At 40.7% G+C, this 20707-nt stretch overlaps 1 protein-coding gene across 1 annotated transcript; it reads left to right on the top strand.

Annotated features, from left to right (window-relative positions):
• The first annotated feature begins 5383 nt into the window (after positions 1 to 5383).
• Positions 5384 to 6319, top strand: LOC128743582 (trypsin alpha-3-like). Its single transcript, XM_053840182.1, has 3 exons — positions 5384 to 5671; positions 5732 to 6066; positions 6127 to 6319. The coding sequence occupies exons 1-3, from the start codon at positions 5384 to 5386 to the stop codon at positions 6317 to 6319; spliced, it is 816 nt and encodes a 271-aa protein (XP_053696157.1).
• The last annotated feature ends 14388 nt before the right edge of the window (positions 6320 to 20707 follow it).

Genomic DNA, 20707 nt, shown 5'->3' with positions numbered 1-20707 from the left:
GTACTGTAAAAATCGCGTAATCCCGTAATAGTAACCAACCTAAAATTACGAATATCCCGTCGCGCTATGACTATCCTAATTGTTTCCATTTAGTTACACATGTACTAAGGATCGCGTGATACTTTATTTGATCGCGTGATTTTGTTTCCTGGCAGGATCGCCAATATGACGTTTTTCACCTGTGTTTTTACCTATGTATAATCTATGTTTTTTACCGTTGGCTACCGGTATACGAAAGAGTTTGAATCTTTAGACGGTGCATCCAGGGTAGCTATACAATCAACAAGGGTGGTTACTATGGGTATGATAGTGCTTCTATATTGGTACTGAATACTGTACTGTTGGGGATGTGGCTGGTCGACAGCCGATATTGGGTGAGTTGGACGGTTATTCCTCCAACCGGATTTTTCTCCGTCGATCCGTCCATGGATCGTGCATTGAATGTCACCCTTGTGCATTGAATATCGACTCGAGTCTATCGGATCATTACCTAGTTGTAAGTACATGTGCGCTTAAAACTAGAGGTGGGCAAAACGGCTCTGAACCTTTCATTTGCTGCTACGAACCAATTCAAATAAACGGCACATAGCTCTCGGTTCGTTTATCCGCCAAGCTGACAGTTCGGTAAATTACGGTTCACGAACTAAACTTCGTGTTACCTTCGCGTAACTTTGAAGAACCGTAGTTCTTTTTGAAGAGCCGTTCGTTTGAACACTCTTTCTTGTGAACCGGTTCATTTGAACAGCTTGTGAGCCGTTCGCCCAACCCTACTCAAAACCTGAGAGAAAGGAGTTAGCTGGGATTGTTTTTGTACACCGAACTGTCAGCGCGAACCGGGTAAGAAATGCCACTGAAGAATGAAACGAAAACAATTAATCTGTCACTGAGCTGGCTTCTTTCTTTCAGCTAAAAATTATCGACGGTATACACCACGCGACAAAGCCATCCGGCTTCGGAAACTAGACTATCCGAAAGTTATGCAGTACTACGAGCACATACAGGATAAAGCCTTGTCTTCTTCTGTGGAGCAAGGTACACTCAAGTCTTTTTTACACGGTTTGTTTTTTTCGATTACTCGAAAACGGTGCAGCTAAGGAACTATTTACAATCTACGTGAGGAATGTCGAGCTACTCCCAAATGTATTGAGAAATAAATGAATGGTCTCTAAGTTACCCCGTTCTTAACACTCAAAAAACTAAACCGTGTAAAAAAAGTACTTGAGTGTATTGGGATTACCTACTAATGGTCGAAACACAAATGGCCGAATCACGTATGACCGAAACACAAATGATCGAAACAACAAATGGCCTAATATATCGGCTGGCAACTAAAATTTTGGAATTTTTTCGCGGCTCTTATGCTCAGGGCCGTCGCTTCCATTAAGCAGAACAAGCAGCTGCTTGGAGCGCCATTTCTCCTACAATCAAATAAACTGTAGCATTAAATAAATAAGTGGTTAATATAAAACTTTCTTTCCTCTCTTTTAGCAGCATAAAGCCGGGGAGGCAAGTGGTGTAACTAGAGTTACTCTTCGCTGTATTGGGTCCTGGGGTATTTGCCACCAATTCGTTGAGTATCTCGACACAAGCAAATCGGCTTCAAACCATCTAGTAAGTTGGGTTTCTCTTTTTCTAAAGGCCCTCATACGCGTACGAACTTGATGGCCGTAAATGTTGGTGAATTCATGTTCGGTCAACGCCTATGTATGAGCGCCACGAACCAAGCAGGAAAAAGAAAGTGTTGGGTTTGTCGCTCGACCTGAATGACCCGCCACCATTTTATTTGTTTCCAGCCTAAACACAAGCGTACGTGTACGTGAGGCCCTTAAGGCCGATGAAGGTCTAGGAGAGAACAGATTCACTGCACGGTCATTCGGTATTCTTGCGACGTGACCGACCATTGTACTTTCCCAACTTTCACCAAGTGTACTTTAAGAATCATTCCAAGTAGTGCCTGCAGTGCATGGTTCATACGCCTTCATACGCCATTCTTCGCTTTCCGTTTGCGCTCCACCTCCTCCTGATGAAAATCTATTCGCAACAAAACACAACAATCAAAACACAGATATAAACGTTGTGGGAAAGTGGCATTGATTTTTCGGGAGAGATTTTCGAATCTCTTCAGAATCCGCAATCAGCAGATTCAGCTTAGATGAAGTAGCAAGGTATGATGAAGTTTCTGAAGTAACAGGAAATATGAACCGAACTTTTTCGTTTTTGAAGGTTTATCATTCTAATAATGGGTTTCAAGAAACCGACAATTATTCAAAAGAAATGGCGGTTGACTCGTGTGGGCTAATTTTCTCACACACGCGTACTCGTTCTAATGAATAGGCCGACATAAACATTCCTTTCGGACTCCCGCTCTTGTTTATTCATGCACTGCAACGACTTTTGCGAGTGTGTATTTAGCTAACAGCCACGGTCGTCGCTCTCGCACGTCATTACACCGTGAGCAACTGATACCGATCACTCGCGAGGACTCGCACTCCCGCCCGCGTGTAAAATCGAGGGCGTAAGATGAAGAAGAAAACAAAAAGTAATGCAACATCTGTATCCCAGTGTGCCGCTAGCCCTCACGGGCAGTTGGTTGCTCACGAGTTGTTTGCCTCGTGAGTAGGTATGTAGAAAGACGCTACGAGACTGTACGTTTGCGAGTGTGTGGGTAGTAAAATGTCTGCACACAGCAACGCCGGCTGTTTTTCGTTTGTTCTGGGGGCGCCATTTTGAGAATTTGCGTGGAGCGAAAAATTGGCTAGCGCCAGGATGTAAGTAATAAACCGTGGTTTCAAGATCTAACACTAAATCGCCGAGAAATTGTAATCTGTAGTAAACTACTTTCCAATCACTCGCGCTTACCGGCGCATCTTTGGAGAAATAACATCGTCCAGGATCCATCGTGTACATGTGGTGCACAGCTAGCAGACCCAGACCATCTGATCTTCAACTGTCAAAGACACGAGGACAACCGGCGAGAGCTGTTGGAGCTTTTAACAAAGAAACAAGTGCCCTGTAACAGATTTGATGCGCTTAAATCAAAAAATTGTAAAATTGTAAAAGACTATTGCCAAATTTTTCGACATATGTGAAATAGACCTCTAGTATTTAACTTATTCTTCAAAGCTTGGTCTGTAAGGTGGCAACACGAGGGATCAGATTAATGTATCTATTAATGTAGATAATGTATCTGTATGAATAAATAACATTAAAAAAAAATTGGCTAGCGCCGGCCCTGCCCTTAAACCCCGCCTTATAAAGGGTGTCCCACATCAAATTGCATCACGGAAAAAACGCTATAGAAAATTACCCAATAGGTATTTTCTCTTGAAAATTTGAGTAGAGGTAGTGTAGAGTGTATTGCTTACACTGTATATTTATCGCTGTCAGTTTTTCGAAAATCGGAAAAAGTGGTGTCACCCGAAAAGTAACGTCTCGAATTAATTTTGCGCAAGAACCTGGAAAATCCTCAACTATCTTCTCGGGAAAAACTTCCGCCCAGCACATGTTTGATGCCCAGCACATGTTTGAAGAGGAAATAAGGAAGCAGAAACTTTCAAAGTTTACCAAGAAATACCTTATTTGGCAACCGATGTGCTCATGTGGCAAACGGAGTGCGCCGTTCGTGACTACCAGGACTGTGCGTTATTTGTCATGGAGAACAATTCAATTATCGGTAGTAAGTAGCCAAAATTAGTTGAAATTTTTACTCAAAGTTTGAGTTTGTTCATTTTAAGGGCATTTTGAGTAGTTTCAACCTAGCTTTAACTAAATCCGACCTATTAACATGTAGAATCATTTAAGAGTGTAGTATGAAATATATTGATGTATTTAAAGTGTTGACATTTTGTTGGTCCTCAATGAGATAGTTGCGCAATTTATAGGTTCTTCATACCTAGCGGTCTGTGCTGAGAGAGAGCAAAGTCAAAACAAAAGAGAATAACGCATCGTAAAACTGAGCAAAGTGCGAATAGATCAATTCTCTATTCTTGCTCTGAGGAAGAATTATCCCTGGCCGCTAGAAAGAAAAAAGTGCATGAAATTAACTGCGAGCTACTGACGGTGAGCATTATCTCAAGACATTTACCAATGAACGGCATCTTTGCTACGGGGCCAGTCCACTGTAATCTGCCGTGTTGAGGTCGCTTCACAATATCTACATTTTATTTGGTTTAATTCATGATTTATGCGCCTGGGCCACACTCGTGCTTCTAATTTGCCACTAAGAAATGATCGTAGGATCTTCTTTTAACTATACTTTCAGGAAAAATATAGTTTTTAGCTTAATCCAACAATTTTTATGATGTTAACATGGAACAACCGGGTTAACATGGAAAGTAGACGCTTCAGTTTCTTCTAGCCGCGCAAAGTTTTTCAACCTCTAGCCGTCCAATGGGTGACCCGAAGAATTTCTTCTTCCAAACCTCGGTATTCGTATCCACGTCAATTTTCACACAACGTTTTGCATCGGTCTACATTCCTGACATTCCTGATAGGTACCGAGCTTCCAACAGTTTACCTTCAATTGCTTCTGTGTTCCTTGTTGTGTTACGTGTTGACTTTATCGATTGAACTTTTCTAAACTACTATTACTATATTAGTCTTACATCGAGATTTCCGTCTGCTATCTTACCGCGGCCCCACGGGGTTGTGATAAGGTCATCGTTATGAAAACCCAAAATCTTTCAAATCTACTGATAAATAGAATCTAAGTTGCTTCTCTTTTTGGCCAGATTGGGACAATCTGATAACAGGTTGAAGCAGTATGGGAGCCGATTCTTGAAGCAGTAATGATTCAGCTCCCCGGGGAGATGCAGGAGATAACACAAAACAATTGATATTTTGGGCACGCAAAAATATGGGACCAAACCAGCATTTTAGCAGTATCTAATGCATATTTTCTGTATAAATTTATATCAAAAACTAATAATGATTTCTCATTTATAAATAAATATTGAGAGGTCTTAATTTTATGCATGCACTACATCCGTGCATCAGATACTTATCGTATGGAGTGACTGTGAGATCAGTTGCTTTAGTGCGGTGTCCGATTACTAAGGCCTAAGGCTTTACTAAATTCAGAGTAACAGTCAGTCAATTCAAAACTCACGAAGTCGAAATTGTATTACGTACATATACTTTAAGTTGACGGCAGTGGAGTCTTGTAGTATTTTTTTCTCACGGAATTTCCGGACTAACAGAGGTTAACATTTGGTTTGAGTACAATCAAGTGATAAGCACATCAGATGTGAAAAAACCAAACCGTTTCCAAATCTACTGATAGAAGGGTATTTACCATCTTTCGACAAGATAACAGCTGCAATAGCAGGTATAAAAATCAATTCCAATGGCAAGCCAGAATCAATTAATCAGCGTGGGAGTAACCATGAAGGCTCTTATCGTATTAGCAGTTTGCGTGGCGTCTGCTTTCGCAGGCTACCAGAAGGATCTATGGCTTGAAAAAAATCGCGTTCGACCAGTTGGCCTGGAAGGATTCGTCGAGTCGAATTACACGGGAATGATTGTGGGAGGAACTGAAGTCAATATTGCCGATTTTCCCTACCAGCTTTCTCTGCGCTCAAATGATAATCACATTTGTGGTGCTTCCATCATCGCCAGTAATTGGGCACTGTCCGCTGCTCACTGTACCTATCCAATGCCGTCCCTTAGCTCGGTAGGTTTCTAATAGGTGACTGCAGTATGAACAGTACTTTACTAGTTTAACTGATTACAGATTACACTGCGTGGAGGAAGCTCAAGTCGAACTACCGGAGGAATCATTTTCCAGGCCGCACAGATCGTGAACCATCCGTCGTACAACCCAAGCACGATTGATAGCGATGTTTGCGTTATTCGCATTACTACGTCCTTTGTTGGAACCCACATCTCTCCGATCACAATTGTACCAATGGGAACTAGCTTTGCGGCTGGAACCCGCAGTGTAGTATCCGGATGGGGTCTAACCGCTCCTGGGGGATCATCGCCGATCTATTTACACGCTGTGGACATTCCTGTCGTGGGTCAAGATGCTTGCCGGAACCAATGGGGAGCTCAAAGAATCACTGATAAGTAGGTATTTGGTGAAGTTCTGTTTGTTTCAGAAGACTAAGTTTTTTCATTACTTCGAAGCATGGTTTGTGCTGGTGAACCTGGACGCGACTCGTGCAACATGGACAGTGGCGGTCCACTCGTCACTGGAGGACGTCAGTTCGGTATTGTATCGTGGGGTTCTAGTCAGTGTGGCGGAGAATTAGCTGGAGTATACGCCAACATTGGTGCAACCAGCATTCGTAACTTTATCGCTTCGAATACTGGAGTGTAGAATATTTAGGTATAACATTTGGTTGGAGCAACGATTCTGTTCATACTAACTTACTTAAATTACATCGACTAGGTATATGGCAAAACGATGTCAAAACACAATTTAAAAGTGTCAAAGTCAAGTGTAGGTAATACAAACCTCAATTCCAATTCGCAACCCCCTGGCTACGTGCGCCGCCGCGCCGATAGACATCCCATCGTGCAACCCAACAACGCTATAACATTGAGCTTTACATGATTTTCGATTATCGCCGTACATCAACTACCGAGAGAATGGCCCAGTTAGTACACCCGGAATGTTTTCTTCCGCTCCGAAACCAAAGAGTATCCTTTGTTTTGTTTTATATTGGTCGGTATATTTGCCCGAAAGCTTGTTGTTTCTATACTTCTGTCTTTTATCTTACCGCAAACGGCTGCTGCTCCCAATGTAGATAACAGTAACACAGGAAAGAACACATCGGCCAATCTCGGGCAGTGGGGGGTGTAATTTGTCGAATGTGTTGTGAGTTCCGTTCGGTCCTTTGACCAAAGCGAACCCATTCGGCGCGTAGGAACCTCACAAGCCAAGAAGTCAATCGACCGGAAGAGCAAACACATGCTTGGGCAATTTGGGTTGCTTTCACCTACTCGGGAGAAAAATCACTTCCAGAGGTATTTCGCTTTGGTGAATAGCCTCTCGGCGAAAATTACCTACAGTCCGTCTGTTGCTGTGTGTGTGTGGGTTTGGATAAAAGCTTATCACTCACGATTCGTACAAAGTCTCGGCTGGCTGGTGAGTAGTTCTTAGCATCTTCCGCAGACATTAGGTTCTGCATAATTATCCTCCCCCGGAATAATTTCACCGTTTGGCGCACACCAAACTAATGACGACAGAATGAACCGAAAAATAGCAAATCTAGGAAAAGGTCGTTGGAAATTATTCCACGTTTGCCACAAATATTCATTAGATCTTTGACGAACGTGTCTGCCCGAAAACTGGTACCGTACGTACCAGTACCAGTTCTCTCGCATGGCACTTTCTTCGATATTGTGTTGTAGGTACCTACCTACCTACCTACCGTGCAGCCTCAGACACGTCCGCACATTATACTCTAGTTTATATCTGCAAATTATGAGCGGCCAGAATAAAACATACAATCACCCGGGGGCAAGCAGGGCCTTCGCGGCGACACGACGGCAACAGCTCAAAGCTTGCGACGACAGTTCAGTCGGTGAAATCTTTAGATCTAAACGTCGGATGTGCCACGGACGGATCGGACGGTGGCAAGCTGGAAGCTCTTCCCTAATTTAGAAAATTTCATTTCCTGGTCGGTGCGCCGCGCCGCCGCCGCCGCTGCCGCTTCTGCTGCTCGGTGTGCTGAAAAATGCGGAAAATTTCCCTGCGATCGCTTTTTTTCTTGTTGTATTTTCGTTTGCGTGGAATGCGTTGAAATAATCATATTTGTATTCAGTTCGTTAGCTAGGGAATATTTTTTCCGCTAAAGTCTGATAAAGATGTGTACAGCGAGTCACCTAGTTACCAACTTTTTTTTTAAATTGTGATAAATCTTTAAACATTGAACGAGAAGTTCTACCTTTTGCGAGGAATGCTTGCATAATTAAATGCAAATCTCATCTTTTTGTATCATTAAAAAGCGTCACAGAAACCTTTCAACAAAAATTAGTTCATTTTTAATAGGCAGAACCGGCATCTGGTGCTAACTGTCCGTCATCATCTTTTATTAGTATTTCATAAAGTGATTGCTTGGTTTTGATTCGTTGGTGGAACGATCGAAGCCGGACCCTGTTGTGGTGGATAGGTATGGGGCAATGCATATAATTTTCCCCAAATGTTCTACACCGGCTAGACTATCAAACCAGTTCGAATTATCGTTGCACTAATTGCCGCATCGATTATGCACTTCTCTTTATGGCACTTTTGAACAGTTATGGTTGATGATAATTGAAACATCGTGCAGTGTCGTTCGCGTTGTCTTTATATATTTGCCATACAGCTTGACGTAATCCGCTTAACTTGGCATCGTACGAAAACCGCTACCGACTTCATGGTATTGACCCATTGGAGCTGCACAAGCGCTAAATTATCCACCAGTCACATCGGCTGGTGACATTGTTAGAACAATTATTAATATTGTTTTGAAACGATGATTCTACAATTGATGAAGGGACGGCAAGGGAAAGTAAATGAAGAATGATTTTTTGAGAATGGAGAGGAAGAGTGGAAAGGAAGGGGGGGGGGGGGTTTACTGGTAGCTACGCTTAACAAGTTGTCGTTGTGACTCCTGTCTTTTGTCCAATGATGGAAGGTGCATGGGTCGAACCAAGCTATAATCAGAGATTATAACCGGATTTGAACCCACAACACCTGCCAGGGCGTGTGGCTCGCTGGTACCCGTCTACCTTTGAACCATAGAGGCGCTGGACAAAAGAAGTCTGCACAACCCCCCTTATTAACCGTAGCGACATGGGTTGGGCTAGTTTTAGACACAAATTGTGCCTCTTCCTCCACCTTATTCGTTGTTAGCAATAGCCTGTGGTAAATCAACGGATCTTGGGGTTGTTCGTAGGACTTATTTCTTCAGTCGGCGATAGCCCGATTGGGGTCGCATTGAATACACTAAGTCTGAAGTCGAAATGGCTTGCTTTATTATCCGAAGGTTTTGCTTTTATAGTTGAATTTTGGTGGAAAATATCGGTAATGCATATCGATATTTTCCCTATTCTAAATGCATTCTTAAAGCTAAAAAGAGATAGACTACTGGGACAGAAAGATTCTTTGTTCGATACATTTGGTTCTGGAATAGTAATTTGAATCCTTACTGAACACCGAGTCACATCGGCCACCGACGGGTCGGAGAAACAGCTCAGCAGAATGCGTGCACTTGTGAAGTGTATGCATGGCGCTGGTGCTTGCGTTCGGTGCCCGCCGTGTGTTTCAATACGGTCGGAGTTGTCTGTTTTGTTTTGACCTATTGCATAATATTTGTTTACATGATGATGTGTATGGCTAGGGTAGAGTACGGATAGTACAGTATGGAAGCCCCCTCTCTTAAAGGGGAGAGGAGTCATAATTCCCCTTCTAAAGTGGAGAGAGGTTTCAATTCACCATAGAAAAAATTCTTGACTCCAAAAACACCCACATGCTAAATTTTGTTCCATTTGCTTGATTAATTCTCGAGTAATGTAGAAATTTGTGCTCCTATTCTATGGGAGGCCCCCCTCTTAGTGGGAGGAGGGGTCTCTAACCATCATAAAAACCTTCCCATGCCCCAAAAACCTCTACATGCAAATTTTCACGCCGATTGGTTCAGTAGTTTTCGATTCTATAAGGAACATCCCGACAGACAGACAGACAGACAGACCGAAATTCATTTTTATATATAAGACTAGCTAACACGACAAACTTCGTATTGCCACAAATTAAACTGTGTTGTACATAAATCCTGAATCTCGGATGATCTTTGTCATAATCTCGATTTTTTAAAGTTTCTGAGGAGTTCAACCTTAGATAATTCATTTTGACAGTTACGTGACTATGAAAGCATGGGTAGTTTAATATCGAATTTGCAATTATTGCTCACAGTAAAGTAAAAACACCAAACAGAAACGGAAATTCAAACAATAGAATTTGCAAAAATTTGTCACTTTTTCATTCTTTTTGTAGGTTTTTGCATGGAAAACAATAACATATAGCATAGCATAGCATAGTTTGACCGGCCGTGAGTTGCCCGCGATTGATCTAGATCAGCTGAGATTGCATAAAGGACCTTCAGAACGATGCTTGGGGGTAGCAGATCATTCTCAGTGTGCATTTTCTGGTGATCTAATTCTTTGTGATGATCAATAGCAAAGCTGGCCACACCCATGCAGGTCAATTTGGGAGGGAAAGGAATGTTAGTCCGACACTTGCTGCTACTAGAGACCGAGGAATCCTCTGCATCATCCACAAGTATCACAGGAAGGAGTTGTTGTTAGTAGAAAGGAATTGATCTGGATCCACCGAGGCAGGTGGTGCGATCACTGTCATTCGAGCTCGCGTATGATTTGAGGACGTTTTTGGTTACGTGGCCATTGCGAAACAGGTTGTGGAGATCCGACATACCGATATAGGAAAAAAAACTATGAGAAATCATCAGTTTACCGCACCAAAAGTTATGTGCTATCAACATATTCGATTCGTTCGAAATCGCGCGCGATCAGTTATTAAATACCGATAGACCTTTGTTGCTATGCACGAAAGCTGTCCCGAGCCAAACGGGTTTATTTTGGCAATTAAATCGAAAACATTGACTGCGCGAGATACCTTTTGGCATCCTTCGATCATAGAACTTGCTTAAAAACTCTGACTACTTTATTAGGGAGCTGTATAAAAGCTATCAAGCTTTTGATATTTGATATTCATATGGTAGAAATAACGCGCGATGTTCCTAAGTAACCGATTTTACGATTAAAATACACGTTTATAAGATTTCAATAAACGTTCCGGTTGGTGAACGCACCATTGCTAAGTGTGCTCAAATGAATTCAAAATGGCGTCCTAAAACAACCGCTGTCGAGAAAATGTAACGAGCGAGACACGAAAGCAAACGATGCTAAATTACCATACGAAAAGATTCTCAGTATGTAAGTACCGGTTGTTTGAGACTAGCCTGGATATTCGGAAATTTTCGTGTAAAGCCAGTAATTAAGGAAATTAAGAAAAAAATACAACTGTTTTATAAATGAAATATAATGGTAATGGTACTACATAATGAACCAAAGTTTGAAAATTTATATCGAGAAATATTATACACATGCGAGATTTACGGTGGCTTGAAAACCTCGTGACATATTTAAATTTATTATAGCTGAAATTAAAAATCAGGCACAATGAAGTGTACCAATCTAGTCCCTAAGTTGATAAGCATTTCCTCCTATCAACACTAATATGCAGAGATATAGCGCCCTGCACGCGTATTTTTGCATGGAAAACAATAACATATATATAATAAGCAAGAATAGATTTAGTTTTCACGTTTAAACTTTAGGTAAAAATGCACTATTTTTATTCGATTGAATTTTTTTCCCTTCAGTTACCCAACACTGGAAGAACAAAAACTTTATGAAATATTTATAATAGCTTTAATGTTTTATAAAAGAGTCTAAAATTTCTCGAGTTCAATTAGCTTTTGAGTTACGCAAAAATTTCTGTTTTATTTGTATGAGAGTCCTTATCCCATTACCACAGGGGTTAGGGGTCATCATAAAATTCCTGCCTCCAAAATCCCCCACATGCCAAATTTGGTTTCATTTGCTTGAGTAGTTCTTGAGTTATGAAGAAATTTGCGTTGCATTTGTACAGAAAACCCCCTGTTAAAGGACGGAGGGGTCTCAGCACACCATATAAAAATGCCTGCCTTCTAAAACCCTGACATGCCAAATTTGGTTTCATTTTCTTGGAGTTATGCAGAAATTTGCATTTCATTTGTATGGAAGCCCGCCCTCTTAAAGGGGACATGGGTCATAACTCGCTTTCTCAAGAGAAGAGGGGTCTCAATTCACCATAGCAAAAAAATCTTGCCTCCAAAACCACTTACATGCCAAATTTGGTTCCATTTGCTTGATTAGTTCTCGAGTTATGAGAAAATTTGTATTTCGTTTGTATGGGAACCCCCCCCCCCCTCTAAAGGTAAGGAGTCCTAATTCATCAAAGAAAAAATGGTTGCCTCCAAAAACACCCACATGCCAAATATGGTTCCATTTGCTTGATTAGTTCTCGAATTATGACGAAATTTGTATTTCATTTGTGTAGAAGCCTCACTCTTAAAGTAGGGAGGGGTCCTTATTCACCATAGAAAATATTCTTGCCCTCGAAAACTTTCACATGCCATATTTTGTTCCATTTGCTTGATTAGTTCTCGAGTTATGAGGAAATTTGTATTTCATTTGTATAGGCCCCCCTCCTAAAATGAGGAGGGGTCTCAATTCAGCATGGAAAAAATTGTTGTCTCCAAAAACACCCACTTGCCAAATTTGGTTCCATTTGCTTGATTAGTTCTCGAGTTATGAGGAAATTTGTATTTCATTTGTATGGAAGCCCCCCCTCTTGAAGGAAAGGGGAGTCATAATTCCCCTTCGAAAGAGGGGAGGAGTTTCAATTTACCGTAGAATAAATTCTTGTCACCAAAAACACCCACATGCCAAATTTTGTTCTATTAGCTTGATCAGCTCTCGAGTTATGCAGAAATTTGTGTTTCATTTGTATGGGAGCCCCCCCCCCTCTTAGTGGGGGGAGGGGTCTCTAACCATCACTAAAACCTTTTCTGGCTCCAAAAACCTATGTATGCAAATTTTCACGCCGATTGGTTCAGTAGTTTTTGATTCTATAAGGAACATCCCGACAGACAGACGGACAGAAATCCATTTTTATATATAAGATAAATAAGAACTTGAAAGATTACATATTCTAAACTTTTAGTGAGCATGCGAGTACTGTAGTATATCAGTGTCCATTTGCAAATTCGCAATGTTTCTTTATGCTCTAATAACCATTTAGAGTAGTGCGATTTGATTTTTGGTGCAACTGTACCCGCTCAGTTAGTTTTCAGGTACGACACGGGTCTAACACGCTAGTCGTCGTATGTTCGAATCTCGGCTGGGCGGTGCTGCTAGAGTCAGTGGGATCGTTGTACTAGTCCCGTAATACTGCTGTGCTCTAATAACCGACTTCGAAGTCTGTCGATAAAAAAGGGTCAAATCTTAAAGACACTTATAGCCAGGGTTTTGCTTGTTGGGGACAACAATATGATTGTATATTTTCGGCAGTAGCTTCCTAGTTTTTAGTGCCATCTTTGGAACACTGAAAAAAATGCTCTTGAACATTTTTTCGATTTTTTTTACTGTGATCGGAAAATTTCCAAAAAAACAATGGAAATGTGTCCTGCAGTGAGTATAACATCTGTGATTTTTTTCAAATTTTTATAATAATTGGTTTCGAAGTAAACTGCGAAAAATGAAATTCACTCTAGCCGCCATTACTGATTCAAGATGACGTCTAAGATGGCGTCTAATCTGCAAATTTGCCAAAATGCTCCTCAGGTCAAGTACTTTGTTTGAATCATTGCATAATTTGATTAGGTTCGGGGACATTTTTTGTATGGAAAATCGGCTAGACCCTTTTGAATCTAATACTGAACCAAAACCAGTTTTTGGACCTAGACCAAATTTTGGACCTAGGTCATATTTGGGTCTACATTTTTTAAATCAGATTTCGGACTAGATTTTGTATAGAATTTGGACCAAATTCTGAAACTAGACCAGAATATAAATCAAATTTTGGACCACATTTTTGATCAGATTGTGCCAGATTTTGGACATGGAGCAGATGTTGGAACATAGTTTTTTTTATCAGTTTTTAAACCACCAACCAACTACATTTTGGATCAGGGTTGGAACCAGATTCCAGATCTGGGCCAAATTTTGAACTTTGTTTAAGATTTTAACTAGATTTTTAATCAAATTTTAAACCATATTTTTGATCAGATTTTTGTCTGGATTCTGGACCCATATTCTAGACCTGTTCTGGACCGTAGTCAGGACGGGCATCTGATTCTGGATCAGATTTTGAAATGCATTTTTATCATAGTTGGACCAGATTTTGGACCACATTTTTGATCACACTTCATCCCTAAGTTTTCATCAGGTTCTGGTCCTGGACCACATCCTGAACCTAAACAGTATTTTGGAGCTGCATCAGATTCTAGACCTTGTGACTTTGTGTGAAAACTGGGTTGCAACTTTCAGCATGAGACTAAGACTATCTGAAGAGTACCACAAGGAAGGAATTAAGGACCACGGCTCTTCACATTATTGTTTATTTAAGATGTATTGCTGTTACTTCCGGATAGTTTCCAAAGGCTATATGCAGATGCCGTGGACTTATTCAAAGTTGTCCGTAATACTTTGGCGCTCATAACTGGTCTTCTCAAAACTTTGTGAGCGTCACATTTAGACTACACCCGATTGGATTGGTCGGAGTAAGCACTTGGTTTCATTTGCTACCTCCTACATGCGGATGTGCTTACGTCAATGCGGTACCATCAACTTTCTTGTCCAATTTATCGACTGCATCGGTATGCAGCTAAACCTGGTTAGCTAAAACTTTCGAGGGATTTAAAACAGCAGTTGAACCGCACTGGGATTTCAAGGTGTCTTCCTTCTGAACACCCAAATCATTTAGTTCATTCTGGTAAGCAATGTAAATAACTATTGGCTTATAAAGCTTCATATATCTTCATATATGAGGATCTCGGTGGGCATGATTGTTGAGTCCACAACATTGTTGGTTGATGTGAAGAAAAGACTTCGTAGGACTACGTCGCATTTTGATTAGGATTCTGTTTCATAACTCAGTTGTAGTTCTGATTTTAGAATCAAACAGAAAAATTAACAAAAGCATGGGCAAATTAAAATTCACGTGTAGGGGAAGACTGTCCAGAACGCACCGTGGGGGTAGAATGGCCCATGCTATTAATTGCTTAAAAACGCGGAAACTATTTGGTAAAATTATGAATGCGCATTTTATTCGCAGTCTATCTAATTGATATACTGTCATACTCGATGATTCATCACAAAAACGGCATTAACTAGGCATGTTTTTCACATATATTGCAAAAAACTTCAAAATACAAAACAGGGGCAGAATGCATCACAGCGGGATCGAACAGTTATAAAATATTTTTAATTTGCAGTACATCTTTTGTTTCGGATTATTTATTAAAAATGTAGCAATATTATGTATTGTATAGGACTTAGAATGTGCCTTAAACCTAATTGTACATTGTTTAACTTACAATATTTCATCACACATCAGTTGGAGAAAATTAGATGATTAAATTTTATTGCCAATTATGTTGAGATATGAACCCATTATGTCCCAGCAAACAAGCGTTTGCAACAAACGGTATAACGAACGCTTTCGCCATTTCGGCAGCCTAGTTTTAGGAGTTTATTTAACACGTGATTGAATGATAAATTTTTTGGTTGCGTTTAACGCCTAGCTGGGCAAACTAGGTGCGTTTTGTCCACGGGCTTTGGCGTTCTGCCTCACATAATGATTTTGACTCTTGCCAAAAATCGTCAAAAATAACAAGAAATACTGGTTTTTGTTAGGAAATTTCACCAGGAGTAAGTGTAAAAAAGATCCCAAAGTCTTCTAGAAGTTGAAAAACGTGGAACAAACACGCCGTTGCTCTGGAAAATGATGTTTTGCTTAAGCGGTGCATTCTGCATCACCTTACCCTATGTCAGATGCTAACTATTTTAAGGATATTCACTGCAAGTAGTATCAGTATTTGTGGTTCAAGCAGCACGTTGCTTAAAATCAAGTAAGCAAGTTCAGTGATTTATCAAATGATTGCATCGAATCTAAAAATAAGAAACTTATTAATAACAATAACTCAACGAACGAATATTGAGTTTGCTTCCGTTACCAACAGTAAAATTCAAGTTCTTCCCCTAGCAAAGTTGATTGCAGTAAATACTCAGTTGCTTTCTTGATGCGTCTGCCATAGTTCCAAACCATTCACAATAAATTTTCCATTCATTTAGAAATGAAATGGAATCCAGCATCCTAGACTGTGGGCAATTCTTTTGATCTCGAATCTTGCTCGGGGAGCGAGTGTTTGGGAAATAGCTGCGGTGCTGCAATGCTCGCACCGACACGACTATAGTTTACTCGTTTACGGTTACGTTTATGAATGTTTCGGAAATAATTTACAACGCAGGTAGGTACTTGAGCGGTACGGGTTCAGGCTGGATCATAACCGCAACCGAGCGGAAATCGAGTTTCCCATTTTGCGGCTTTCAGGTGGAAGTTGTTCTAACTCTGACTGGCTTGTGGGCAACTAAAGTTCGCAATAAATGTTCGCAATTGAAATCAAATGCAATGATGAATGACTAAAGTGTAAAAATTCGAATTAACAATGAAATCAGAGTGAACGTTAAATATTGAAGTAAATGATGAAATAAGCCAGTTATTTTTGCGTTTTTGGTGCATTCATTCATCCTTTTAGGTGGTAAAAATAAACTCCCTCTTTTTGTGCTGGATTATGTGCATTAGACCTATTTTGAACCTACCACCAGCTGCCGGTGCGGTGCTGTCCGATTCGAAATGTTTCGAAACATGAAAAGGGTCGAAATGCAAGATATTTACGGCAGTTCTTCGTTTTCTTATTTGAACAGCTTTTCGGGTCCTATTGTTCTGAGCGGCATATCTGACAGGCGGCGGCAGCAGGTGGAAAGGTTGTGATAATTTTAAGGCTTCCCACCACACACCGCACTGCCTGTCATCCTTTCAGGCCAGCGAAAACGGTTCTGACCAAGCCTGGCCGACCAACGTTGGATTTCGTTCTGTCAATTGATGCAAAGTAGAAAGGTAAAGGTTTCGAAAACGTGGCAATACGATACATGGGATTAAACGAACAGTCGGCTGGGATTGTTGTTGTAGCTAGTTTTATATTACAAATTAACGATTCTTGGGATAAAGTTAGGGCTTAGCGAGACGACTCCATAAAATGGCAGTTATGTCATTGTTTTTCCTGCGTTAGCAGACAAATGGGGAATAGAAAATAAGCGAAAAGATTAAATTAGGTACGAGTTGAGACACGACAAGCTACCTTTTTGACTTTATTATTACATGGCTGATAACTGCCGATGGCCGATAGCTTATGAGGGTTCAGAAGCATGTGGGATTTCAATTCTGTTAAGGCCATTTTGTAATTTAAATGTTTGGTCTCTACGCCAATCTATTGAACTATAGAAAATTAATATAACAATTCCGATATTTCGACTTTGTATTTAAGGTTTTTCATGGATTGAATATTGTCTGAAGAACGGTCAATCCTTGAAAAGACTTAAAAACAGAGTCGAAACGTCGGGTAGAATTAAAATAACTGTCCTCATTTGCATAACAGGCTGAAAAGCCAGACAAAAAGTAGAAATCAAAATCAAAAAGACACAAGTCGATAACAGATATTTTATAAATTTATAAAACATGTGAATGAATAAATGAATAATGATGATGATGATGATGATGATGATGATGATGATGATGATGATGATGATGATGATGATGATGATGATGATGATGATGATGATGATGATGATGATGATGATGATGATGATGATGATGATGATGATGATGATGATGATGATGATGATGATGATGATGATGATGATGATGATGATGATGATGATGATGATGATGATGATGATGATGATGATGATGATGATGATGATGATGATGATGATGATGATGATGATGATGATGATGATGATGATGATGATGATGATGATGATGATGATGATGATGATGATGATGATGATGATGATGATGATGATGATGATGATGATGATGATGATGATGATGATGATTAATGATGATGATTCGTAGAATCCATTTTGTTCACGATTTGGAACTCATCACCACTCAGGAAAGCTCCTTTTCTGCTGCGAATATCTACTCAGTGAAGGGAAAAGTTGTTTATTTAGTTTACCGGAGCCCGATAGTCCGACCCGAGTATTTTGACGCCCTGTTCCCCTAAATACTTACCGACCAGTGCCGCCAACCAGGCATTATTGGTCGTTTGGTGCCACCGTTATTATGTGATAAGTTCCAACTTACCCTTTCTGGCTTGCAAATTCCAAAACCAAATGAAGCAAAAATTTCGCCTCGCCAAGCATTCCCATTTTGACAGGGTAAACGGTGCGGTTAGGTCGGGACGTTTTTGTGGTGTTATTTTTCTATACAAAAGCGTAAAATAAAATTTTTGAACCTGAATCGTTTTCCACGTGAACAACCACTCTGACCCTGACTTTATTTTCCGGCGAACCATCGAAACTAGCTCCGCTATTGGCATGCTTTGCTAGCATCATTCCCATCCTAGCAGTAGGGATTATTTAAATTTCTTTCGATGCAGCTTTACCCGAAACCGAGCACTTTCAGTCGTTCAGTTCCGGGCAGATAATTTGTAGCATTTTATAGCGACAGAGCACATCATTTACATGGTGTGCACTTTCCGTGCCACCACGTAGCAGCGGAAGTGAAGCAGATGGCGCTTCCTGCCGGAAAGTAGCAAATAGCATTCCGAACACGTGTGAATTTCGTCCCAGCCGCCCAACAACGACTGCCAAGGTTCGGCGCATCACTTTGTTTAGGTGTGGCTGAAATGCATTAGCGCTAACTTCTGGTGCTTTTTCCGTTTTCTTACAATGACGTGTGGGTGTATTTATTTTGTTGAGACAAAGGGTGAAATGTACCATGAGAGTAATTTAAAATTGTTTCAAATGCCTTCAAAATGGTCATGATGTGAAGTCTTATTTCAAGGTTTTGTGACTGGTAGCACATCACAGTCAATTTGAGTACAATTTTTCAATCTAAATCAATCGACGTATCTAAATCTAATTCATCCGTCAGCCTTCACTTTATCCCAAACGCGGAATCCAATCTTTTTGTAAGACTCACTGGGGGCTTACTAGCCATTCTACTGACGGTACCATCACCGAAGTAGATGGACGAGACGCACGGTGAGAGTCTAAAATTGATCTAAACATAATTTGCTATCAATCTGTTGCCAGGCTGCCAAACGCCGGCCGGCCGCCGCTGCCGCCGCCGTCTGGTAAAAAGAAGATCAAACTCATGACTCTGAGTCTGAGTCGCGGTCCGATGCACCGGACGGAACGCAAAAGCACGCAAAAGTTGTAACTTCGCGGATCAATGAATCCGACCAAAATGACAAGGGGTTCTATGACACCCCGGGCAGACGAACTGAGCCGGTAAATTGATGAAAAATTTGCGCTAATCTTGCCTGGAAGCTGCGAAGTCTAGCTTGAAGCTGGACAAAAATTGAACGAAGCAGGTTTTGGATTGAATTTTAGTAAGCGATTTCGATTGAACGAATTTTACTTTTGAGTTACGGTTTGTCAAATCTCTGATGCGAGCCACAATTATTGGCACATTTATATGCCGCACGACTATCTTTTTCAAATAAAAGTGTAAATAGATTTCTTGTCGAACGTAGTTGAGATTTAACCTCTAGATCTTGGATGGATTGTGCAATTTTGAACTGTTTTTCGTACATTTGTTAATGTTTTCATCTTTTGTTTATAGGAGACTAGACCACTGCGACCAGCATTTAGATCTATTATGGTATTAATGTTTTCATAAAGGAAAAACGTTTTCATACCGCATCACTTTTAACCATTAAATGAAATTTTCATACACTAAGTATATCAAGCATTTAAGGTTTCTTTTTCGAATTACCAATAGAGTGTTTTGGGTGATTAACCATGCGTCTCCATATTTCTATACAAATGGATGCACCTTATTACATTTCCACTGTAATTCGTACACTGAGAAAACTTTTCGTGAAGTTTCTATGTGCACACACACACACACACACACACACACACACACACACACACACACACACACACACACACACACACACACACACACACACACACACACACACACACACACACACACACACACACACACACACACACACACACACACACACACACACACACACACACACACACACACACACACACACACACACACACACACACACACACACACACACACACACACACACACACACACACACACACACACACACACACACACACACACACACACACACACACACACACACACACACACACACACACACACACACACACACACACACACACACACACACACACACACACACACACACACACACACACACACACACACACACACACACACACACACACACACACACACACACACACACACACACACACACACACACACACACACACACACACACACACACACACACACACACACACACACACACACACACACACACACACACACACATTGCTCAGTTCGTCGAGTCCTATCGATTGGTATATGACACTCGGCCCCGAAATCCGGGCGTTGGATCATTTTCGTGTTTGTCGACCAATTTCTAAACTATTGTTATTTAATGGCAGGGGGGGTGTTCAGTTCACGTTATGTAATTTAAAGGAGGGTTATGCCAAGCGTTAATTTTTGTTACATAGGGGAGGGAGTTACAATTAATACAAACAAACTAAGACCATGTATGTTTGGCATCATGACTTTAGTCTTACTTGACGTAGTTTCATTTTCGTATTGTGTCGCGTTCGGTGTGCACGTACCAGAGTTTGAGTAACGGTCGTTGATAATAAATAAATTTGTAAACGGTGCTACATGCAGCACTATTTTTCGTGATCTCAAACATCACAGCATAAAAAGAGGATTTGTGTACTATACACTAAAAAGATATTTCGAGACGGTATCTGTTGAAAACCATAAAAAACAGAAGAAAACGAA

The sequence above is a fragment of the Sabethes cyaneus genome, chromosome 3 (assembly GCF_943734655.1).
Source record: "Sabethes cyaneus chromosome 3, idSabCyanKW18_F2, whole genome shotgun sequence".
Classification (NCBI taxonomy): Eukaryota; Metazoa; Arthropoda; class Insecta; order Diptera; family Culicidae; genus Sabethes; species Sabethes cyaneus.
This window is presented reverse-complemented; position numbering and strand designations above follow the sequence as displayed.

Bases quoted from the DNA above. Each gene is read 5' to 3' on its own strand.
- LOC128743582 (XM_053840182.1), top strand. From the start codon at position 5,384: ATGAAGGCTCTTATCGTATTAGCAGTTTGCGTGGCGTCTGCTTTCGCA. The intron at 5,672-5,731 runs GTAGGTTTCTAA...AACTGATTACAG, and splicing joins CAATGCCGTCCCTTAGCTCG to ATTACACTGCGTGGAGGAAG. The intron at 6,067-6,126 runs GTAGGTATTTGG...ATTACTTCGAAG, and splicing joins GCTCAAAGAATCACTGATAA to CATGGTTTGTGCTGGTGAAC.